Here is a 24,387-nt window from a genome sequence, read left to right as displayed (position 1 = left end):
TATTGTCAAACTTTTGTAATGTTTATACACCTAGTTACTATAACACAAAGTACACTTTTGCATATCAAGATACACATATATGTAGATAGATAATGCGTATCTGCTCACACTATTATTGTGGAATATATTGATCCACATACATGCACATGTGTGCATGCGCACACACAAAAGTATTGGTCTTAACTACCCAAACATTGATTTGTTCTCTGCGTCACTAGGGCCATTAGGGAGGAGGGTTCTAGTGTGATCAAGCTTCACTTTTCATTCCATGTGTACGCTATCTTATCTATGCATAGAAACAATGCTCGCATAACTCTCACACACTCTCTCAACTAATATTTTAAGGGGAGATGCCTCCCACTTATGCCTGTTCGAGAGTGTTAGGCTTAAAAAATACTTGTTTTGATAAATAATAAAAGTTTTTGTGTTTATTTTGATTCGATTCATTTTGAAACTCCACCACAAAATTCAAGGTGTTATTTAATGATTATTTAATGAAACTCCATCAAAAAATGTAAGGTATTATTTATTTATTTTGATTTGATTCATTTTGAAACTCCAGTAAAAAATTCAAGGGATTATTTAATGATTAACATGCCCATTATTCTTAAGCTACAAATTTTAATGCTTTCTTTACATTCACAAATTTATACAAAAATGGCGTCATCAAGGATATTCTTGAGTCATGGAAAAAAGTGTTGAGAAAGGCGAAAGGAGAGAGAAGAAGTGAGGTTCTTCGCTTAGAAGAAAACATATTTGGTCTTTCTCTCTGCCAATCACGGAAACAGTAGGGAGAAGGGAAGATTGTTGAAGAAGGTAGGGCCTACAAAATTAAGCATTGGGTGAAAGAGGATTGTGGGGCCTACAAAATTAAGCTTTGGGTGAAAGATGATTGTAGTGTGAGGTTGTTTGAAAAAGGGTGACTTGCTTGGAATCTTGGAAGGACTTCTAAACTTTGCTAGCTAGCAATAGGTAGCACATGTGAAGGGTTCAAGAGGTGGCCAACAATGGGTATTAAAGTTGACTAGGACATTATATGAATAGTCAAAATCAATGGCAAGAAGTCTACTGATGGTCTAACCATTGAGAATGTAAGAAAATGGATAACTAGTAGGGGGCAAGATTTGGAAAATATAAAAAGGGTTGGATATTATATGCAAGCAACTTATTGAAGCCTTTAAAAAACTATGGATCTTGAAACTTCCAACAAAGGATTAAGTTTTCATGTGGAGGGTGTTAATGGGTGGTGTATTCACTAGTATTCACATGAAGAAAAGAGGAACATTGGATGGTAGGTGTAGTTGTGGGAAGGAGGAAACGCTAAAACGATTAAGTTTTCATGTGGAGGGTGGTGTATTCACTAGTATTAACATGAAGAAAAGAGGAATGTTGGATGGTAGGTGTAGCTGTGGGAAGGAGGAAACACTATAAGATGTCTTCTGGAATGGATGTTTATTTCCAACTAAGTTTAGCGATCAGTATTTGACAAGCTAATATGGCAGGGTAATGGGTAGGAAAAGTTGAGATTTTGTAGCTTGGGAGAAGTAAAAGTGTGTGAAAGAAAAGAAACGTTAGGTTATCACTTTATTAGAATTACTAGGTTGTAGTCAATCTGGGAAGCTAGACTCAAATTGACTTTTCAAGGTCCAAGAAAGAGTTTGCTATCAAGGATATTAAGTTAGATGGTATTGGGAGTTTGTAAGTAGAATGGGTAAGATAAATGAACTTGAGTTGGCTAAGATTCTTAGCTGTTTTGCTTAGCAACTCTACACTATGTAAATCAAATATTCATTATCAATATGTTCCAATATACTCGCGAATAAAATACTTAGCATCTTACCACTTTTCCACAACCTTTTACTAGTATGTAATTCAAATATTCATTATTAATACATTCCAGTATATTCGTGACTAAAATATTCAGCCTCTTACCGCTTTCCCACAACACTCCATGTAGGGATGTCCTTGTGATCATAGCTTAGAACAGATGAAACATATCTTTTCAAAAAGGTTGTCATAGGTTTTCACACTAGTCAAATAGAAACTTAACTTTGCTTTCCTTTCAACAAAAAGCCATTGATGAAATCAAAGTACAAGTTTCGGGTGTCAAACAACTTGCTAGTTTAATCCACACTTGCGAAAAGTAAAATAGTTTGGAAAAGGCGGGTTGGATATGTTGCCGAACTTTTGCTTGCATGAAGGGCCTTTTGAACCAATGAGTGAGTAATATGGGGTGTGATTCTACAAATTATTCGAAATGATTTGGTGCAAAGCATCTACAGGTTGATAGTTTCTTATTTATTTTATTTGACAAAGGTGGATTTGAGGATGACAATAATATTGTAAGAGCATCAAAATGTGATTGCCAGTGTTGATGAAAATAGTTCTCACGCTCATATCAATACCACAAGTCTCTTTTAAGGGTTAAAATGAACATTGCCAAAAGGATATTGATTAGCTATTAGTAAGGAAACCAAAAAGCAATATTTTACCTTTCAAAAAAGTAGACATCATGCTCCTCCTCGAACGTCATGCGTCTCCTTGGATGTGAAGTTTGGACACTATCTCACAAGGGTATTAAAAAGGGAGGAGAGTTGGGCTCTTTTGCTAAAAATGAGATGCATTTTTTGGATAAACTAAGATCATTTGTTGAATTTTTCATCACACAAGTAGACTAGGACAAGTGGGTAAACTAGGATTGCTGGGAAGGTAGACCCAATTGCAATGAAAAAATGAACACATAAGAATAAAGAATTAAAAAAAAAGCACCGAGCGTGGGCATAATGGTTAACATTCCTCATTATAAAGGAAGGTCCACAAGCTGAAAACCCATTTAGGGTTTTATTTTAAAGTTTTTAAATTTCTAACCAAACTAATGTTTTCATTAATTGTCCAAATTATGCACATTTGGTAACCGTCTTTTCTCAATGATCCTAATTTACCCGGATGGCCTAGTTCAATGCTCGTGTGAGATAGTGTTGAGCTATGTGAAGCCAGCCTATTTGACTTTGTTGCCATTTGCAAACAGTCCATGCAAATGTAATGGTCGACTGCAATTTATCGTCATACTTCATGCTTCCTCGGTTTCTTACGGTTCCTCGTGACACTTGCCACGCCTGCACTGTGACAAGTGTCGAGACACAGAGGCAACGGACGGAAGAGAAAGAAGAAGAAGGAATCGATGATGACGAGTGTGAATTGCTGTTGCAGAAGAGCAATTGAACACCAAGCCGAGCCGAGCGGCGAGGCTAGACTTCTCCTCTTCCCAGCTTATTCACGATGGCCTTTCAAGTGCGACGAAGTCTCGGCTTGTTTCATCAGCTTGCAAAGAGGGGGCTGGCTTCTGGGGTTCAGGACCGAGAGATAGCAGCAGTTACTGTCCAGATTACAGAGCCTTACGCTCTCCATCAACTTGAAGATGGACCTCCTCAGCAGTCACAAACCGACAAGGAGGAGCTGCTGCGCATGTACACAGACATGGTCACCATTCGCAGAATGGAGATCAGCGCAGACCTGGTATAATCTACTTCTGCATGCTTGCTTTTTGTTGCACAGCTGCATGGACCGGATTGCTGAAGTTCCAAAGTATAGATAACCACAAAAAGTTGAAAAGGATGATGGTTCTTTTTCAAGAAAAACTGGAACCTAAAATTATAGTGTTCTGTGCCTTTCCCAGTGGAGGCATTTATTTGATCTTTTAGATTAGGCAGTGGCATTATAGTTATGTCATTGTCCTTTTAGGCTAACCTTGAGACTGGGTATTGTTTCTTTCTACGGCATTAGAAATCGATTTCGAACAGCATAACCACAGCTTTCCAGTAGCTATATGTTGTCCTCTCAGCTGTTTCATAAGATTTTCTTGCAAGACCAAAACGGGGACTTACTTTCACACCATTTATCTCATGTCATTTGACTCTGACACCATGGAGATGTGTAGACCTGTTAGGATCACCAGACTGAAATAAACAATTAACTTCTGGTTTTTTGCTCCCTCAGCTATTTAAATCACAGCAGGTCAGAGGATTCTGTCATTTATATGATGGACAGGAAGCAGTGGCAGTAGGGTTGAAAGCCGCCCTTTCCTTTGCAGATCCATTGATAACAGCATATCGAGACCATGGCATGTTTTTGGCTAGAGGAGGCACTGTCTTTGTAAGTTTGTTTATGTCAAACCTGTGCGTTTCTTGAGGTTGGCATGTGTAGTGAAATGATTGAAAATAAGATTGGATGTGGAATATAATGAAGCTATTTGTATATCTAGTCCATCTAGCTCATATCATTCTGTTGGTAAATTTTTGATTTATGCATAGAACATGTAGATTTCTTTAGGTGGGCAATGTGTGTTGAGATGAATGCTAAGAATCCTATGTTCAATCTACATAAGGCCATCTTCATTTGCATTTCATCCAAGTGTGTATTTTTAGCAGATGGATTGTCCTTAGCATGTCAAAGATAGCGTAATGCAATTTACCTTCTGCAATAGATGCAGCTAAATTTTGTTTCTGTTATAGTGGTGTAAGAAGCACATTAATGATTTCACGTCTCAGATAAGAAGCACATTAAAGATTTCATGTCTCAGACTATAAGAGTAAATATAGAAAACCATCGATCTGAAAAAGGCATTCAGATTGTTAGCTTAGGAGAAGATGTGTTCCTCAGAGATATGGAGAGGACTAAATAGCTTGAACAGATGCCATTTTGTATTGGCTAAACAACCCAACCTTAGTAGAAGCCTTGGGCTATCGTAATTGTAGGTGTGTGTGACAATCAAAATCAAGAATTTGGTTAAAGTGGCAGTGTATTCACTTGGATTTGCTTCTGGAAAAGTTATTGACCTTAATGAGGTCTATTACAAAATGGCGGAAGATAAGAGATGGGTGACTGAAAAAGCAAATAAAGTCTAGTTGTGTAGGAACAGTAAAGCTAACTGGTGGGATGGATTGCTTCAATTGTGGAAAGCAAAGATACTTTACTAGGGGAAGTATTACGATGACTGTTCTAACAGGTGGCCTCCCAACAGGTAATGTGTTGTGACGTCACAATGTACCCCATGCCAGATGCACCTTTTGCACCCATAGAAGCGGGAAATGCCCTGAAATGCCCCTTTACAGGACTCGAAACACTGAAATGTGTGGAGGAGGACCTGAAACATGTTTCCCTATTCGAAATGTTTCCCCTTTGGGAAAACAGTTGCCATTTGGCATTTCCCCTTGGGGAAATGTTCTGGTTCACCCTGTTTCCTGACAAGACCGAAATATTTTTAGCAAAACATAGTATATTGTTCTTGTTTCAAACGTAGTGTTATTAATCATCATGTTCTTTACGCTTATTAAGAGTAGCCTTATTGATCGTCATGCTCTTTGCCTTTTGTACGTAACATTAAAGCATTATTATTCTCATGTTCTTTACGCTTTTTAATTGTCATGTTCTTCAAGCATTATTAATGTTTTATTGTTAAATGTTAAATGTTTTAATGTTGAGCTTTCTTTAAAACTCATAATATTAAATAGTCATTTAATATTTAATTTTTTAAATGCTTCATGAATTAATATTAAATTGTTAAATATTTTACATTTAATCATTTAAAATGATTAACCTTAGAGTCGTTTATGTCCATTTCCACTTTCTTCACTAATGAGGAGGATGATAATGAGGAGGATTTGACTATAGCAACTGAAGATTATGGCATGGATGAGGAAGAGGGAGACAAAGAGGAAGAGGAACTAAGAGATGATAATTACTTATCACTTACTCTCTTGTATGGTTTTGCACTTATTTACAATTGTTCTTTCTTTGCAATCAGCATATTAATTGTGTGCCAAAATCCTTGTATGCATCAGAAAGCTCCTTTGAGATTAGACCCTTTGTAGAACTCTTTAAAAACTTGGAAATTAGAAAGCCTTGATTTTGAGTATGAAACTTGTATTATAACTTTTAGCTTCTAAGCACCTAGCCTCCACACGCAACCCCCCCTCCCCGTGGATGATGTGGCATTTTCGTTCCCCCCTCAAGATTTGACATTTCTGTTTCTTTTCCCATTTCTGTTTCCACATTTCCCTCAACTATGTTTGCACCACATCTAATGATTTTCACTCATCTTTTTTTGTGTTTAGTGGCCCAACAGGATTGGGGTTTTATTTCTCGGGTTTGGACTTTTATGACATGCTAATGCAAGAGGCCCTTTTTAATTCATTGAGAGAGAGAGAGAGAGAGAGAGAGAGAGAGAGAGAGAGAGGTGTGAGTGGGTGCCTTGGTTTGGCATCCCTATAAAGAAAGAGGAAGAGTGAGTGAGTGATCATTAGGCAGTTGATTTCGATCCATTGGACTGTTTTCACTCAATAGGCAAGAGATGTGAAGACTCCAACTCCTTGATTGATTCAATGGGCCTGAGGTTTCAGCCAAACAATGGAAAGCTCTGTGTACAGCTCTTTAGGCCTTGATTCTGTCAACATATGTTTTTCATAGTCCCAGCTGCATTCTTCAAGATACAAACCTCGAATATAGCATCCATCTTCAGGTGGCTTGACTGAATAGAACCTAGGAGTAATGAGATGCCTTATCAGGAACAGAATATGCACGTGCAGCTAGACAAAGAAAGGATGCCAACAGTAATGTGACCTGCAGACAGGGAAAGATTGCGGGACAGGCTGCAGGCCTGGGTGCCTATAGACTGGGCAGGCTTGCAGGCAGTGCGTGAACCCGTGAAGCTGCACTGATCAGTGTTAGCTTGGACAAGTAGTGTGACTGGGAGGACTGTGCAACCTGCAGATCTGGGTGGCCTGCAGACCTGCATGATTGGGCAGGCTTGCAGGCAGTGCATGAACCCGTGAAGCCGCACTGATCAGTGTTAGCTTGGACAAGTAGTGTGACTGGCAGGGCTGCGCAACCTGCAGATCTGGGTGGCCTGCAGACCTGCATGATTAGTTAAAGAAGACCTGTAACAGATTCACAGGATTCGGTGGGTCACGTGGTCTGCAGTCCACTTGTGTGACCTGCATGCCCAGCAGCAGACTGTCCTGCATGACCCGAGAGAGAGAGAGAGAGAGAGAATCAGCGGTATGATAGAGAGACAGGAAAAAAGAAATGACTGGCCTTGACACAGCCTTCATAGACCAATTGGTGGAAGCCCTTGGTCCAGACTCTGAAGCTGAAGAGTAGGAGGAAATGGTTCCTTGTAGATGCTCTTATACACAAGTTACTTCTGCTCCTGATGAATCTCAGAATTTAGATTGGGAGCACCTATTGAAGTTTGCCAACACATTGCTGAGTGAGTATTTCCAGCATAATCATGAAGCATTTTCTGATCAGGATAAAGATGATGTCTTCGATGCTACTATGGATACAAAGGTTGCCTTGTGTTCTTTTTTGGTGTTTCATGAAAGGGGATTTATCCTCTTCTTCACAAGCAAGATCCTGATGCTTCCTTGGATCCATTGGTGGTTGCAGTCCTTGTTGCAAGGGGATTGTGTGAATGAAATTTTTGTGGGACCACGGCGTTTTTATGAGATGCTGCTAAAGTGAGCAAGGCATCGTGATGATCTCATGGCACAGTTTCCCTTGTTCTTTAATCGACGCTTGGTCCATGTTTTGCCATGGAGACCAATCGCAGATTTTCAATGTCTACTTCAATGGGAATGCTCGGTGTGGGTGGAAGTGGGGGGCTGTCCTGTTGTGTATTTGCCTTTGTTGAAAGATGGTATGGTAGTTGTTGGTACTGTCTTGGCTCCCCCTAGTTTGACGACTGCAAATCACAATTGTGTGTGCATGTTGTGGAACACTTCTCGTAAAATGTCTAATTGGTTGCGTTTGAACTCGCTTGGAATGCATCCTTTGCGTTTTTGTTTGAAATGGGGCACTTTTGCAGGCCATTGCTTCTTGTGTGGGAAGTTGGGGCATTTTATGGCTGAGTGCCTAGAGAAAGATACAACTCCAGATGTCGGGATTGCTCCATCCATCAATGACGATCTCATGTTTGAAGGCTCTCAGGATGATGAGGCCCCTGTACCAAAAACTCTAGATAAAGGGAGACAGGTCATGCAGCCTTTGGATCAACCTGAACATTGTTGGGTTGATGTTTGTTTTCTAAAGAGACAAAAATATGGATCTTGATATGGCAACCACTGTGCCTACCACTTTGTAGGACTCGGTATATATCTATATGGGGTAGAAAGAAAAGCTATCTTTCGTGCATGTTGCCAATGATATGGTTTCTTCTATTCCTTAGAAACCTACCACTAGGAAGGTATGAACCTTTTTGGGCATGCTTTTGACCTCCATAATAATGCCTCAAAATTCTCCCTTGTTAGTTATATTGAATTGGACTTGCAGACATTGGGATGGTAAGGCATAGTAATACCCCATGGCAATGTTACTAGGCATCTAGGGTATCCTTTGGGTGTTGATATTCAATCAAAGCACTTGCCAGAATTGATTTTGCACAAATTGAAGGCTAAGTTTGTTTATTGGAAATCTTATGCGTGGCCATTCCATGTTCATCTCAAAGTTGTACAGACTATTGTGTTACCTGTACTTATTTTTTGCCACTTTTGCCTTGGACTACCACTACCTTGAACGATCTTACCAAGCACATCTGCTTCACGCTATGGAAAGAGGACTCGTTGCATGTGGTTATTTCTTGGATTTCTTGGATCCATGTTTGCACCTCGAAAAGCATGGGAGGAGGAGCTATTTTGGATGCAGAGACTCATATGGTGGCTCTTCATTGGTCACTTTTTCGACCTATGTGCACTAATCATCACCCCTGGGTTTTTATTATTAGTTTCTTTTTGGAAGACCGAGGACTTGTGCATGGGAATACCACCATTCGGGGCTTGTGGTGGAACATCCTTACTACTGTTAGTTAGTTCTCCACATCTTCTTCTTTCTTGGTGAATCATTTGGTATGCTCATGGAAGCTAGTTTTGCAGAAGGTGCAATGTCACTGTTTGTAGTCAAACTCTTTCCAAATGGAATTGTTGGTTGTGTCAAGGCTGCTCTCTTGGAATGGGAAACATGAGGACCTATCCAAATTTAATCGTATGGCACGTTTGGGTTTAACTTTTGTTGTTGATGCCACCCTAGTGAGCTGTAGTGTGTTGATGTCTTTTTGCATGGCCAAGAGGCTTTTTTGGGTCCCTCAGGGATATTGTGACTTACGGGGCTAGATTTTGATAGTGTTGTAGCATAGGCAGTCCTTTCCCACCCTTGATTTTGATTGTCCTTGGTAGGATTGGGACCTTGCAAGATGGCTGAATCTTGAAAAGGCTTTGGCTAATAGGTGTATTATCTTATGATCAAATATCACCATTGGCTGGTCACCAAAGCCGATGTTGTTTGGGGCCTGCACATATCTAAGGCTTGGTGGAAAATGGCAGTGATGGAAGGCTAGCTAAACAAGACTTTGCTTTCCAAATGCCGAATATTGAACGACAATTGTTCTTTTGCACCACTAGTGTGGAATCCTCTTGTCACAGATTTATTTCTTGCCTTGTGGCCAAAAATTCTGGTCCATGTCTGATATTTGGAGAGCTGTAGTTGGGCCATCTCTGTCCCTCCTTGACTAGGTCTTTGCTAAGGCACAATTTCCCACTCCCATGCAGCTACATATGAAGATATTGTTCCACTTTCTCAAATTTTGGGGCTGTTGGCATAATTAGGTCATCCATAATGCATTCATTTTTGATTCCACCTTTGATGTCTAGGGACATATATCTAGGCTCAAGGATCTTCTGCATTGGTAGTTAGATCTCATTCAGCATGCTGACATCCCCTAGGGAGGACTTGGTTCCTTGGCATACGGCAATTTCTTCTGCTTCTTTGCTGTGACTTTTGTATTCCTCATGTGATTTCATATAATATAAATACCAATACCAATTATGAAGAAACTCACAAGATTGGGTTTTTTGGTGAACTCAAACTGACACTTTGTGCATACACATGTGATGACTGTTTTCCACTTTTGCCCGTTTGGGACTGCTGGCATAATTGGACTATCCGGAATGCATTCATTTTTGATACCCCTTCTGGAGTGTACAATCATATGGACTGCCATATAGTGTGCGTGCCTTATTTCCAGCGATAATTTGGCTTCTTGGCATGCTGCGGTCTCCTTAGTTTCGTTGCTGTATATATAGTTCTCTTGTGACTCTTGTATTTGGTGTTCACAGAAATTAATACAATTACCCATTAGGCACGATGTGTGTGTGTGTGTGTGTGTGTGTGTGTGCATCATATATATATGTACAGACTCTTTGTAAAAATTTCTGTTAATTAATTCAAACTTTCACAAAAAAAAAAGTTAAGACCTTGCACATTGAGGGTTTTTGTTATTAAATTGTGGGGAAGGCATTCATAAGTCTAGATTATCTTCACATATATAATTGCCCTACAATCCAGCCTATCATGATGGGTTTTTCTACTGTCTTCAGGTAAGATTCTTAATGATAAGTATAGCAGTTTTCCAGAAATATGTAGATTTTGTGTGTGTCTGATTGGAAGACAGCAGGGGGTGGGATGGGCCCTCACTAAGGTGCTGAGACTCATTGAAGTATGCAAAATTGACATTGTGTATGATTATGATGAATTGTGTGCTTGCTTCTTCCAACACATGCCTGGTTCTATGACTGCTTTTTTAATGCTTTACTAGATGGTTGTCTGTGTGTATATGATCAGGTTTTATTCCTACTCTGTGCAGGAGGTATTTTCAGAACTTATGGGGAAAAAAACTGGATGTGTGGGTGGTAAAGGTGGATCAATGCACTTGTACAAGAGGGAGCACAATTTCTTTGGTGGTTGGGGCATTGTGGGTACACCACCACCTTTGGGAGCGGGACTTGCTTTAGCTCTGAAGCAGGAAAAGAAACCGAGTGTAGCTGTGGCAGTTTATGGAGACGGTGCAGACAACCAGGCATGCACATGATCTACTATTTTTCTTATATAAGAATTTGAATCAATTTAAGTGACTCATCATCAGAAGACAATATAAACTGTTTTTATTGATTGTTGAGATGCATTTTTGGTCAATGCTGTATTAGATGGAAACCGTACTAGTGTTTTCTCTTATTTAATAGTAATATTTGGCAAAATGTTTTGCGTACTTAGCAAACATAGCAAAAGGCCCTCTCCTCTCTACTTCAGTTAAATCACTAGATAGCATAGTCATCAGTTCTATGGATTGATCACATTGGCCCATAATAGCATTACTCGAATTTGAAAGTTTATTTTCTTGAAGCATAAAAAAGTAAAAGATAAGTTCTAGCATTCCTTGTTCAAAGTTAGTCCCACTTTCCTCATCAGTTTCAGTTAGCATTTGAAAGAAACAGTGACAAATTCATACATGAAGAAGCTTTGTTTTGCTTCAGTAGTGAGACCAGGTTCTGCCTCTGGTAAATCCTATTCACTGATCAGCCAAATCTTATGCTTGGTCTGTAGAGGTAAATTTAGCACCTAACATCTGTCCCCATTAGTGAGACTGGTTGTCCACTTTCTTGGCTGCTTTTTATCCTTGTTGTGGTGGGGTCAGTTACTTGAACTTTGCTTGTATGGACCAGCCTTAGGCTCCACATTTGTACATTTGTACTTTTGACATCTGTGGAGCCCTTGGACATGAGAATTGTCGTCCTTGGATGTGCATGTGAAGCTATCATTGTCACTCCCTTTTCTCTGTTGTGATGACTCTTGTATCTTGTCATGTTGCGCACTAATGGATCATGTTCCGGGAATCTTGTGTTCTTTGTACTTATGTTATAATGTCTACATTTTGTCTTTATGCTTATTGATCTTATTCGTCACTTCTGCATTGCATCATTTTGACATATTACTAGATGTCTAGGTTGTGCTTGTGCAAAGGGCTTGTAAACAAAGGTTAAGGGAATATGAGGAAAAATATGTATATCTGTCCATGTGTAAAGAGCTGAACTAGGGCCATATAAAAAGGGCAAAGGACATATGTACATGATATCATACTTTTTTGACAAGAATACAACTTTGTCCTTCACCTCTTTAGCTCTTCCTGTCTTTTCATGGCTGCCAGTCATCTCTTTTCTTTTTTCTTGCCTTTCTCTCTCTTTTTCTAGACTTTCTCTCTCCTCTGCACTCTTCTCTTTCCTGTAGTTTTCTCTCTCAGTCTTTCTCCTCTCAAGTCCCTTCATATTGTGGTATCAGAGCATTGGTCTTTGATCCATTTTCTCTTTTTTTTTCTCATATTCAGTCTTAATTGTCATCTTAAAAAAACTATTTCAGACAAGTATTACAGGTATAGAACATGGATTGTGACTAGCAGTGACCTGCAGGACACCTACAGTTGGAAGAAGACAAATTTGGAGAACTTTGAAGTTGGAAGGCATAGATATAGTGGTGGATGGACAAATTAGTAGGTCGTTACTCTTTCAGAGGCATTTTTGGTAGCCATTTTGGTAAAAGAGGACTTTATTGGATCTAAAAGGGGAGACTAGTCCTGCTTGCTTTTGAAAGCAAGCTTCTTCTTCCTTCTTTCTTCAAGATTTCATGGTGGATTCACCAACATCTCTCCTCTTGAGCATCCATGGCTAAAATACAAGCTCTAGCCTGATTCTTCTCATCATTTCATGCAAAATCATAGCCATTCTTGAGGGTAAATACATCATGTGGTTGAGAGCATACTCTTGACCTTTCAAGTTGGAGATTGAGCACTATTCCATGGAGTTCATCATCCACAAGAATAATAGGAGTTTGGATAGCAGGCATCGAAACTATTCTTACCTATTTGATAGCATCATTTTCATTTTCAAAACCCTAGAGTACATAGGACAGCAGGACAGAAGTATGTGCTGAAGGTTTGGCTTCAGATTCTTCATAGGGCAGCAACAACTCTCTCTGAGGTAAGTTTCTTTCACACCTCTAAATTTAGGTGCAGCAGACCTTACAGTTCTGTTGAGGTTAGAAATTTTGCTGCCTTCAATGATATCAGGAGGATGGAGAAATGTTGTTTTGGTTTTTGTTATGAAATAGCTGCTAGATAGGTTGATGCTTCGCAGAGAGGTCAAACCTACAATCTGAGGTGGAATTTGGTCAGAGAGCAAGTTGTTATGGAGATCCACATTTTGAAATTTCATCAATCAGAACAATGCTGAAGACTAGGAGCCGAAAAAGTGGTTGATCTAAAGGTAGAGTGTTTGTAGGTGTGAGCAGCGGCCTAGTGACGACGGAATAGAGCTGTTAAAATGATTCTGCTGCGATTCTACTGTTAGCTCAACCTAGGGCTTCTATAACAACATCTGCACGAGCTCTGGATGAGGCTGAAAACTCCCCAAATATCAGGTTGGGGGAGGGACAGCTGATGCTGTAATATTGATATTGTGCACTTTACCACTAGTTTAGTCTGTCACCCTCTTGTGAAGACATAGAAGAGAAGACTTCATGTCTGCTGCTTGCCTTTTCAGCAGTCTTCTCTAATTGTACTTGGTTTTATGCACATATCCATATTGGAGAAAGATCTCAATGATTATAGTCTACTCTTCCACGTGCATTTGAAAAGCATGTGCACTGTGCTGTGACTGAAATTCACTTTTTTTGGCACCCTTCTGGGGGGGGTCATTGAGCCCTCCCTTTTTGTAAGCTGCTAGTATTGCAGTCCTTTGGAGCTTGTCTAACTAGAAGAAGGATCTTTCTGCTGAAAAATCTCTAACACTTTGTCACAAGTTGCAGCTTTTTACAGTCTCCTTAGTTGGGATACACACTCCTGTAAACTTTACACTTCATTGACACATTTGTAATATTAGCAGGATAAATAGCAGCAAGGCTCTTACATTCACATGTGCAGGTGAACAATGTCTGTTTTTTTATCATGCAAATATTCTTAGAAATACAGGAATTTGTCCTTGAAGTTGCCACCTTCGTCGTCATATTCACAAAATGGATTCCCTTGCAGGGCCAAGTGTATGAGATAAAGAATATGGCAGCCTTGTGGGATCTTCCATTGATCTTGCTTATAGAGAACAACCATGTAAGTTTATGGTTTAAATTATTATTATGTTTTGCACATGCTTGGAATTTTCTTCCTAAATTCATACATTATTTCTTTGTCAGTTTGGTATGGGAACAGCAGAGTGGAGAGCATCAAAAAAGACTACATATTTTGACAGGGTGTCTTATTTGCCAGGAATAAAGGTAAAGCTTCCTCAGGATCCATGAAACTTAGAATATGAGTAAGTTTGTTTCTATTATGTTCTTAAGTTTATGATACTTGTGTTAAACAATCCTAAATTAAGTGTAGATTACAAATGATTGGCCAAGTGTATTTCATTAAAAATGGCCCCGAAGGAGCAAAATTAAGTTAATAAGAAACTCGAGAGTTTTTTGTAGGACAAATGCCCTAAAGACCTCTATAACAGGGGCTGAGGGGAATTGCCAGACTTTCATGCTATCAATTAACTCTGTTCAATGTTGTTTCTCTCTCATACTGCTGTGATGTCACCTTGGTTGTCCACCCAGCCATTCAGCCCATCATGACAACATCTGCTCTAGAGTGGGCTGCTCCAAATCAGTGCTGCTGCTTCAGCCCCAAAATACAGCTTGCCATGTCATCAACTATCACTGTCATGTTGCCCATGCTGTCACCAGGCTATCAACTGCTGCTATGCCTTCTTTCCTGCTGCTGGAGCTGTCCGCATCTTGCTGCCTTTGACTACTGCTGTTCATCTACAGCAGGTGTGTTGGCTGTCCACACTGCTTGCTGCATAGTAAATGCAGCATCCTTCTGCCCAGCGTCATCAAAATGTGAAATTGAATTAGGTCTTGTGCCCAATGGTAGGAGGAAGAAGTTTAGAATCTTTGAAATTGTAAATTTCTTAAGGTTTATTATGAAACTTTCACATTGATGAAAGTTTGCCCAATGACAGAGGAGCTTGACTTTATTTATTAAAGTTTGGCCGATTATTATGAAACTCTTACATTGATGAAAGTCTGGCCAATGGTGGAGGAGCTTGACTTATTTATTAAAGTTTGGCAAATTGAAGGGAAAGCCCAAGTTGTTCAATGCTGATGGATTTTCATGGCCCTGATGCATTTGGTAAGTTTAGCTTTGCCAAATTCAGCTCTTTTCTTTTTATGAAGAAGCTTGAATTAATGAATTTAAATATTTAGGAAATGCCTTCTGGCCAACCAAGTGCACTCAAAGACAGATAGGTAGCAAACACACATGGAACCAAAAGGCTACAAAAACACAAGGCTATAAGAAGAGAAGAAAGGGATCATTAAGGAGACACAACTTATCCATCCATAGAGCAGCCACCTCTCTGAGGATCGCACCAGCCAAACCATGGAAGTAATTTTGCCATAGTAACAACCCTTGAACAGCACCCACATGACCACGAATACCTGAGGTTGAATAAAAAATAAAAGCATCGTGTGTCCGCTAGATGTGCCAAAGACTAGTTCAACGCAGAAAATAAAAAAGACAAGGATGTTGTGAATATAAAGTGGCTGTGGATGGTGTCCCAAGAATGGATGATTGTCCCCACTGACTTGTCACATTGAAGTCCATACTCTGGGAATGAAATCCTAGATCTGTCTAGCAATTGGGCAAGAGATAAAAAGATGAACAGGATTCTCATCACATGTAATACAGAAGACACATCTACCATTGGAGATCTTGCGACCATGTAGCATATCCTTGTTGAGCTAAAATCTGCATTACTTGCTGATTAGCCTCTTAAACAGCCCCAAAACACACTAAAAATATTCTTTTAGAGTAAAATCCTAAAACGGGGAGCAGCTCGAGAGAGTTCAGTGGAAACCCTAAAACGGGGAGCGGTTCGAGAGAGTTTAGTGGAAACTCTAATTTTTGGGGCGCCCTTCCACATCTATAAATAGATAGGCTGCCCCCATTCAGCCATTATCCTTATTTGTAGGTTACACCAGCCCACACACCCTCTGTTGCTATTGGCGTCCAGTTTCCAGCCTGCAGCCCACCTCCATCTGCTGTCCAGCCAACATCGACTGCAGCCACATTATCTTTAGCCTGTCCATTGCTGTACAGCAAGCGATAGCTCTCACGTGCTGGTGACTGCTCTAGACTGTCCTAGACTGCTGTCAATCATCTCCAGGGTCAGCTAGCCTGTGTTTTTAGCATTGTAGGCCCTGACACTCTCAGACACTGTTTCAGCCTGTTGTTTACAGCAGACTGTGTACAATTTCCAGCCTCCAATCGGTGGTACACTGCTGCGTTTACCAATTTCTAGCATCTAGACTGCTGCGTTTTGGTGACCAGTCTGCTGCCATTCACTATTCAACACTCCTACACTCCGATTGGTGGCCACAGGCTTGGGATCCGTCTTCGGTGGATGTCATACTCCAACATTGCTCTGCCCTTGAGCACATTGTACACTCTTACATTCATTTACAACATTCATTCACTTCAGAGTTGTGTTCTCTTTCGCCCTTTTATTTGTGTTTGAGTTTTTATGTTTGAGTTTTGAGTTTTGCGTTTAGGTTTTGAGTTTTTGAGTTTTACATTTAGGGTTTGAGTTTTGCCCTCTGTGTCTGTGTCCGTGTCTGTCTCTTTGTGTTTCTGTCGTGGTCATACAATCTATGTCCTCAGTGCAAACCTTAGTAGTTTCCTTCACAATCCCTTGAAGCCAGACCCTTGATAAGAAGCCTCCATATAAAATCTTTCCCTTGGTAAGGAAGCTTAGACCTCCACAATTGAAGCAACCAATCATGCCACTTAGCTTTACTATCTTGATCAGACCAAAGTGTATTTGTTTTCTTAGTCACCCATCTCTTATTCTCAATCCTTTTACAATAAACCCGAATTCAGCTCTCTCTCTCTCTCTCTCTCTCTCTCTCTCGCTCGCTCTCGTACGTGTGTGCGGAGGCAGTACGCCATTTTTGTAGGCGGTTAACTCAGTTTTGGTGTAGTGATTTGACAAGGATAGAAGCCATGGAGATTGAAGGTGTAGTGTGAATGTGAGATAGGTTAGCAGCCAACCAGTTATCTATACATAGAGGGTCAGCTTGGTAGGTTGGAGTATCTTATATTTCTCAATAGGACCGGTTTTTCTAGGTTTTTGGATTGAGATCTACACCTCTTCTTATAGATCTCAGTATTTGAATTCTTTCTTGTTGGGAGCATTAAAGGAGGGGAAAGGTCAGCTATGGAGGATGGAACTCCATTTTTGCAGGCGGAAAATTGAGAAGGGGGGGTTGTATTGAGAAATACGGATCCTTGAGCAAGGTTTAGCTATGGAGGGTGAAAGTCAGCGACGAGATGTGATCGAATAGACACATTGACTATTACTCAAGTGAATTAGGTTCCAATATAGATTAGCTTGGACTCATAAACACAATCTTGAGTAGAGAGAGACAAGACTGAAAGTATAGAGTACAATAGCATTGCGTTCAAATGATAGTCAAGTATATTGCTTTATAGTTCCATGATGGTAGCAGTTTCCTACATTGTGCCTATGGGATAGAGGTAGGTTCTCCTAGGCTATTGCATGTCCCTTGCCCTACTACTTCATACAAAGAGGCTATCTTAGGAGTGTGATTGCATAAATCTCAATTCCCTTTCTCAATTACAACTGTGAAAAGCACCGAGTATACAGAGGTTGTTATGAATAGAATCTTGCTAAGTGTAGATATGGAAAAACCAACCATATAAAACTAGAGACTGTCACAAGGTCTCACTAAGTGTGCAAAGGCTGTAGTGCACTAGTTACATGAGGGTTACAAGGCTTATGATTGGAGCATTAATGAAGTACATACAAAGCTTAACAAAAGTCGGTTTGAATAGTGGAAATAGAAGGATTGATGAGGTTTGTCCTTCTGCCTTTGAGTGTGTTCTTCTTCTTCTTCATGGTTTTCTTCGTCTTTGATAGTTGCAAGGTAAGCCTTCTGCGATCTTTTCTGGCATAGCAAAAATTTTCAATGTGCCCAGTTCTTTTACAAAAGTCATAAACAATGTCTTTCTTCCCTTTATACTTGTTCACATAGAGTACCTGTTCTTCTTTTGAAGTGCTTGCTTTCTCTTTACCTTCTTTGAGCTTCTTCTCTTTCTGAAGGAGTGATGCTTTGATGTCTACCGGCTTTGGATTTGGCATATTAATTAGTATGGTGTCTCGAGACATCACCAGATTTTGGAGGAAGACTCTTGAGCAAGACTCCAATGCATATATCTTCTTCATTTTTAAAGTTAATCCCTGCAAGTTGAGTTAGCAAACTTTCCATATAACTAAAGTGAGTTGCAAGGGATGTATTAGCCTTCATATCCAACCTAAAAAACTCAAATCAATAATCCATATTTTGAAGATTTAGATTGGGCACCAAATAGTGTGTTCAACTGTTCCCAAGTGGCATGAAATGTATCACATGTGTCTAAGTGGTGGATATAACTGTCATCAAGCTCAAGCTTGATGATTGCTTGGGCTTTGTCATCATTCTTTTGCCATACTGTTGCAAGAGTAGCATCTCTAGGTCTCTTCTCTTGGCCACTGGTTATTGACCAAAGGCCCTTCTTCATTAGGATCAACTTGATCCTTGTTTGCCAAGTGTGGAAGCCCGTTCCTTTGAAGTGGCATGACGGTGAATCTTTCCCCATACTGGATGACATGAGCAATAGCAAATCAGCACCAAAATTCTCAGATTAGACTCGTAAATGAGCTGCTTGGATGTGTCAAGAGACAAAGTGCCAAGAAGCACTAATGAGTGTCACCAGAGTGGCAATGGGTTGATTGAAGTGAGAGGAGTGAGAAAATAGAGTGAAAAAAGAGCTTGGGTGAAATTGGCTATGGCTGCCCTTTAGGGTTTTTTTGGCGATGTGACTGATCAAAGGATCATGGCAGCTCGTAGAAGTGATTATCCCAAGAGATACTTGATGGGGAGAGAGCTTATATAGTGTGCTTTAAAAGCCCTATAGTCACAGGATGACTCGCAGCCTTCATGAGCTAGACGAGCTGTATGATAGGATGCAAGCGCATTTTGGATAGCGAGGAAGAAAACTCGTAACGCTGAGGCAAAGAGTGTGCAATGTTGAGGTTTGATGTGTTGGCATGAGGCGCCTTGAGCAGAAGAAGGTTTCCCTAGTTCAAGGCATGAGCTTCTCCTCTTCTTTGGCTAGATCCAAGGCCTCCCAAGTAGGCAGGGTGTTGCTGGGTATGGAGGTCAAGAAGAGTAGAGTGAGGATGAAGTGAAGAGATGAAGACTTCTTCAAGAGCTGAGCTGAGGTCGAGGAGAGTTGAAGGAGTGATGTGCGAAGCTAAGCCAAGCTCACCATGGCTCTAATACCATGTTGAGAAACACGGATCCTTGAGCAAGGTTTAGCGATGGAGAGTGAAAGTCGGTGACAAGAAACATGATGACTGAGACTAGACACACTGATTGTTACTCTAGTGAATTAGGTTTCAAGATAGATTAGCTTGGACTCATAAATACAATCTTGAGTAGAGAGAGAGAAGATTGAAAGTACAAAGTACAATAGCATTGCATTCAAATGATAGTCAAGTACATTGTTTTATAGTTCCATGATGGTAGTACTTTCCTACATTGTGCTTATGGGATAGAGGCAGCTTCTCCTAGGTTGTTGCATGTCCCTTGCCCTATTGCTCCATACAAAGAGGTTGTCTTAGGAGTGTGATTGCATAAATCTCAATGGGGGGGGGCGAGGGGAGTGTGTGTGTGTGTTATATCCTTGGACATCTAGATGGGTGCTGGTAGCATTAGCCATAATGGTCATGAAGTGACTTAGCGTGAATGCACTAAGGGCACTTCAGGGTCAGGGCAGCCGAGTCCTATTTATAGGATTCAAGGCCCTACTGTGCATGTTATTGTGTGATCACCACTCTTGGAATCTTGGCTTGTTTGTTGACGCATCTGTATAGGGATAGTGTGGGCTGGTGGTATGGGATGCCAACCCTTGGAATGTGGTCATAACCTTGAGTGCCACTAGCTTCGAGCCTTGGGAGTGAGCTCGTTTGGCTCAGTGGATGGGAGGTGAGTCTGATGTCTAAATCCTTTTATTTGTGGATATGGCTTATGTCGTGTCTCGTGTGCAAGTTGGATCCTAGGGGGATGGATGAAAATGCAGCCCATGGTCGACTTTTTACTCGATATATAGAAGATGTTGATGATTGCTAGTGAAAGCACCTGAATGGCCTAGGATCATGCCATGTTTTATGCTAACTAAGATCGTACTCCTTGAGAGCTCCGAGAGGGCATGTGGATTTACCTTAAAAGTTGCAAAGAACTTTGATTTGACGACTATTGGCACATGTTATATGTTACTTTGAGGTATTGTGGTTCTTTCTAGATTACCAAGAAGATAAATAGTGTATCTTACGAGTTGGATTTACCTTTGGAAATTTGAGTTCACCTTGTGTTCCATGTTAGTTGCTTGAAAGAACAATTGAGACAATGTGAACTGATTCCTCCAATTTAGGAGGTCCTGCGGCTTGAAAAACTACTCGATATGTTCCACTCAAACCTGAATTGGTTCTTGACCTTATGCCTAAACAATCTTGTCAGACTGTCTATCTCGAGTATTTGGTCAAGTGGAAAAACTGCTCGGAGACAAAGGCTACTTGGGAGTTGGTACGTTCATTGAAGAGATATTGCTGAGGACAATGATCCTTTATAAGAGGGGAAGTGTTACATCCTTGGACATCCGGATGGGTGCTAGTAGCATTGGTCATAGTGGCCATGAAGTGACTTAGTGCAAATGCACTAAGGGCACTTTGGGGTTAGGGCAACGGAGTCCTATTTATAGAACTCAAGGCCCTATAGTTCATGCTATTGTGTGAGTACCACTCTTGGACCCTTGGCCTGTTGGCTACGCATTTGTACACTCGGATGGTGTGGGATGGTGGTATGGGATGCCAACCCTTGGGATGTGGTTGTGACTTGGAGTGCTACTAGCTCCTAGGCTCAAGGGTGAGCCCATTTGGCTCTATGACTAGGAGGTGAGTTTGATGTTTAGTTCCTTTTATTTATGCATATGGCTTGACTTGTGTCTTGTATGCAAGCTGAATCCTAGGGAGACGTTTGCATGCGCACGCACACATAGAGAAATTACAAAAAAAAGAGAGATCTATTGATGTCCTTTGGAGGCCAAAATTGACATGTAAGACAAATTAGACAATTCATTATATTCCACTCCAGGTTCAATGCTAGAAAGCATATAAAAATGAAATAAAGAAAATCAAGATAATTAGATGGGATAAACTCACATAAACATACACATACAAAACGAGAGAGATAGGATAATCACTCAAGATTTTTCATATAATAGTGTAAAGCTAGGGCCTCAATATATAGGCTAAGGTACACAACCAAATCTTTGACCCTTATGAAATGCTTGGTGGTGTAGAAGGTGTTCACAGCCACACACACACTCATACAAATGTGTGGTCACACATGGAGGATGATACATGACTAACAAACCTCCTTTCAATCATGGGTGGCTGAACCCATGACGTAAAACAATGAAGCGAATGGGAAGGTCTTACCTCACAAGAGGCAATGTCTAGACCTATATAATAGTTTCTTGATAGGAAGCATACAAACTAGAAAGGATATTTGTAATTGAAGTTAGATCATGGCATATTCTAGCAACAAGCTTAGGGAGTCATAGTTGGGCATGATTCAAAGGCGGAGGTGCATTGAGGTTGGTCAAAACCAATATGGCTTAGAGGCACGATGCACATGAGTAGAGGCCCTACACCCAAGCATGGCTCTTGGAGTCAACTTAGATTGGTTTCAAACCCCCCCTAAAAGATATAACTACTTAATATGTGAGATATTGAAAAGAAGTAAAGATCATGTTGGATTTAGTCTCTAGGTAGAGCACTGCACACATTATACTATCATAGCACATCTGTTTTACTCATAGACATAAAACATTAAGAGAGGTAGTGGAAAGGTTTTAGCGCATGGCCATTGTCTAGTTCTAAGCATGTTATTTGATCTTTAATAATGTTTTGATCTTTTAATAGATTTTAATGTGACTTAAAAATGTTCTAAAAAGTTTTTACAAGTCTTGCTTGCAATAGTGGCACCAAGCTGCTGACACTTGGCAGGCCATTGTACACCCAAGGTGGTGCTTGCACATTCGAGCGGCTCTCAATGTGTTGTTGGAGGTGCTGTTTTGATGGCAGCAAGTTCAAATTTGTGAAGGCTCAAATTTTACAGGCATGAGTCATTTTGTGCCCAACCCAAGAAAATCCCTTTTCGCATGTGGAACACCCTTCAGACACAAAATATTAAACCTTAATCTCAATGAAAGCTTTAAAAAAGGGAGTCATTTGGACTATGAATGAATCATGTGGAAAAGCAAATGTGTAACTTGTGATGTGGCGAGGTTAACCGAGCTACAAGAAGATGTTTTTGTAGAACAATAGGAGCTTGCATATGTGATATTATGTGTTAGGAGTTTGAATGTCTAATGTACTCATAGAAGCACCTATTTGGTTGAGTCAACTAAGCCTTATGTGATAGAGTTTGGCACTGGGAAGCATAGATGCTTCAACTAGAGGCAGATTGCGGTTATGAGAAAAGGGACGATAAGCTTTGGGGAGGTCAAGTTGCTACAATGTATGTGTCAATGCAAGGTAGACAAGCATGGTTTTCAATTCTTTGATGCACCTATCATCATATCATAATCTCCTACTTGACAAGTAATTTTTATATATGGCTAGTGATGGGAGGCTCTAATACCATTGTTGGATATGGAGTCTGTAAGGAGGGAGAAGCTCAGCTATGGAGGATAGATTTTTTTTTTGGGAGAGAGAGAGAGAGAGAGCGAGTGATGGCAAGGTAAGATTGTTCTTAAAGGGATGATTATTAGACGTTTGGTTTATCCCCTTGGGGTGGATGTCGCTCCTAAGAATTGTTGGACAGCATTTTTGGTCATAGGATAGATTCATATACTAGAAATTTCAAGGTTGGCCATTGCATGTGTTATGAGGACGGGAAATTTTAATGCTTTGCTTAGCATTTGATTAAAAGTTAATCAAATGTGCAAATGTGGCTTACACATGTGAGGTGCAAGTTAATTATTTTAGAATATGAAACCTAGAACCCCGAGATATCAGTTGGTGCTAGTGAAAAAGTTGTAATAAGTTATGCTTCATAGGTACTAGGTGGTACCCTATGTCAGAACTTGGCCTAGCACATTTAATTAGCCATTAGTGTTAGTGGTGACACTAGAAAATTGACATTAATTAATTAATTTACTAGTTTTGAGATAATCAATGCTCAGGATCACTTGGGTGATAAATTGGCCTAGCCAATTTAATTGTTGGCCAGTCAGGTTATTTTTTTCATAAATAATTATTAAAATTAATATTCTAAAAATTAATTTAATAAAATTGGATAATGCTCGAAATTGTTTTGTAAGACTGTCACTTGGGAAAACTTGCCCATGCAAGTGGGAGAAATTTTTTGAGGTTGCCATTGCTGTTGCAACAGTTGACAAGCCAGTTCTAGCCAGCAGGTGACTCTCTAGGAGCCGATGACATGCCCAAAAGAGAGTACAACAGTAGGTGACAGTAGTTTGAGGATTATTTCAGTCAAGCAACATCATTTTTGGGGCGTTCCATTAGTGAAGACAGCTTGTGATTGACTATTTCAATTTTCTCGTGATGGAAGTCTGAATTTCCTCTTCTTAGCATACTCTCTCATCTTCCAGCCTCTTCTCATCCTAAAAAAAAAGAAGAAAAGAAATATCTATCAATAACACCTCAACGAATAGCTTGAGGTAGAATACAAAGTATAAAGAACATTGTGAAGAGTAAGTGGTACATCACAAATACAATGATTGAACCAATGTGGTGGGTTGTAATGCCCAACCATATGAGGGACAATATGCAAGAAAGTGCCTAAATTCCATGTCCGCAAAAAAGCCTCTCCTCTTCCTCATCCTCTTAAAGCTACCTCGTATTCTCCCCCATCTCTTGCAGATCCTTGATAGAGTCTCCACTGTGGATACATCTAGAAGGTCAATAATGTGGCTGCATTGCAGTCCAAATATACCATGCTATAATGCTGGCAATCAACTCCCATGTGTGGCAATGTCCTTGGGTCTGTTGAACTTGTGAGTAATGTGGAGTGAGAATCTTGCTTAGATGCAGATGCTGTCCAATGATGAGAAAAGAGTAGCTCCCTTGAGCATCCTTATAGCCACATACTAGGCCTCTATGTGTGACCCATGCTACAGCCCCCTAGGTTGCTACCATGGTCTCTATTGTGGTGTGAAATACTATCCTAAGGGCTCTTCTCCAATCATGGGCTCTAGGGCAGTCCCATAGGCAATGTCTCTCTATCTCCGTTGGACTGCTGCATCTTGCGCATGCTACTAGGTCCCTGTTGTATCCAAGCCACCTGCCAATTGCTAGGCTCCTGTGACCTAAGAGTCATAGG

General features: G+C 40.3%; 1 protein-coding gene across 1 annotated transcript in view; it reads left to right on the top strand.

Annotated features, from left to right (window-relative positions):
- Positions 1-2,988: 2,988 nt before the first annotated feature.
- The window catches only part of LOC148020523 (pyruvate dehydrogenase E1 component subunit alpha, mitochondrial-like), a 64,483-nt gene continuing 43,084 nt past the window's right edge, over positions 2,989-24,387 (top strand). Inside the window, exons 1-5 of the mRNA XM_087698284.1 lie at positions 2,989-3,516; positions 3,997-4,152; positions 10,694-10,906; positions 13,907-13,981; positions 14,065-14,145. Coding sequence (XP_087554410.1) covers positions 3,280-3,516; positions 3,997-4,152; positions 10,694-10,906; positions 13,907-13,981; positions 14,065-14,145 — 762 coding nt within the window. The 5' untranslated portion in view covers positions 2,989-3,279. The remainder of the gene's footprint in view (positions 3,517-3,996; positions 4,153-10,693; positions 10,907-13,906; positions 13,982-14,064; positions 14,146-24,387) is intronic.

Source organism: Lygodium microphyllum, chromosome 18 (assembly GCF_053477565.2).
Source record: "Lygodium microphyllum isolate KBCC chromosome 18, Lygodium_microphyllum_v1.1.10, whole genome shotgun sequence".
Taxonomy (NCBI): domain Eukaryota; kingdom Viridiplantae; phylum Streptophyta; class Polypodiopsida; order Schizaeales; family Lygodiaceae; genus Lygodium; species Lygodium microphyllum.
This window is presented reverse-complemented; position numbering and strand designations above follow the sequence as displayed.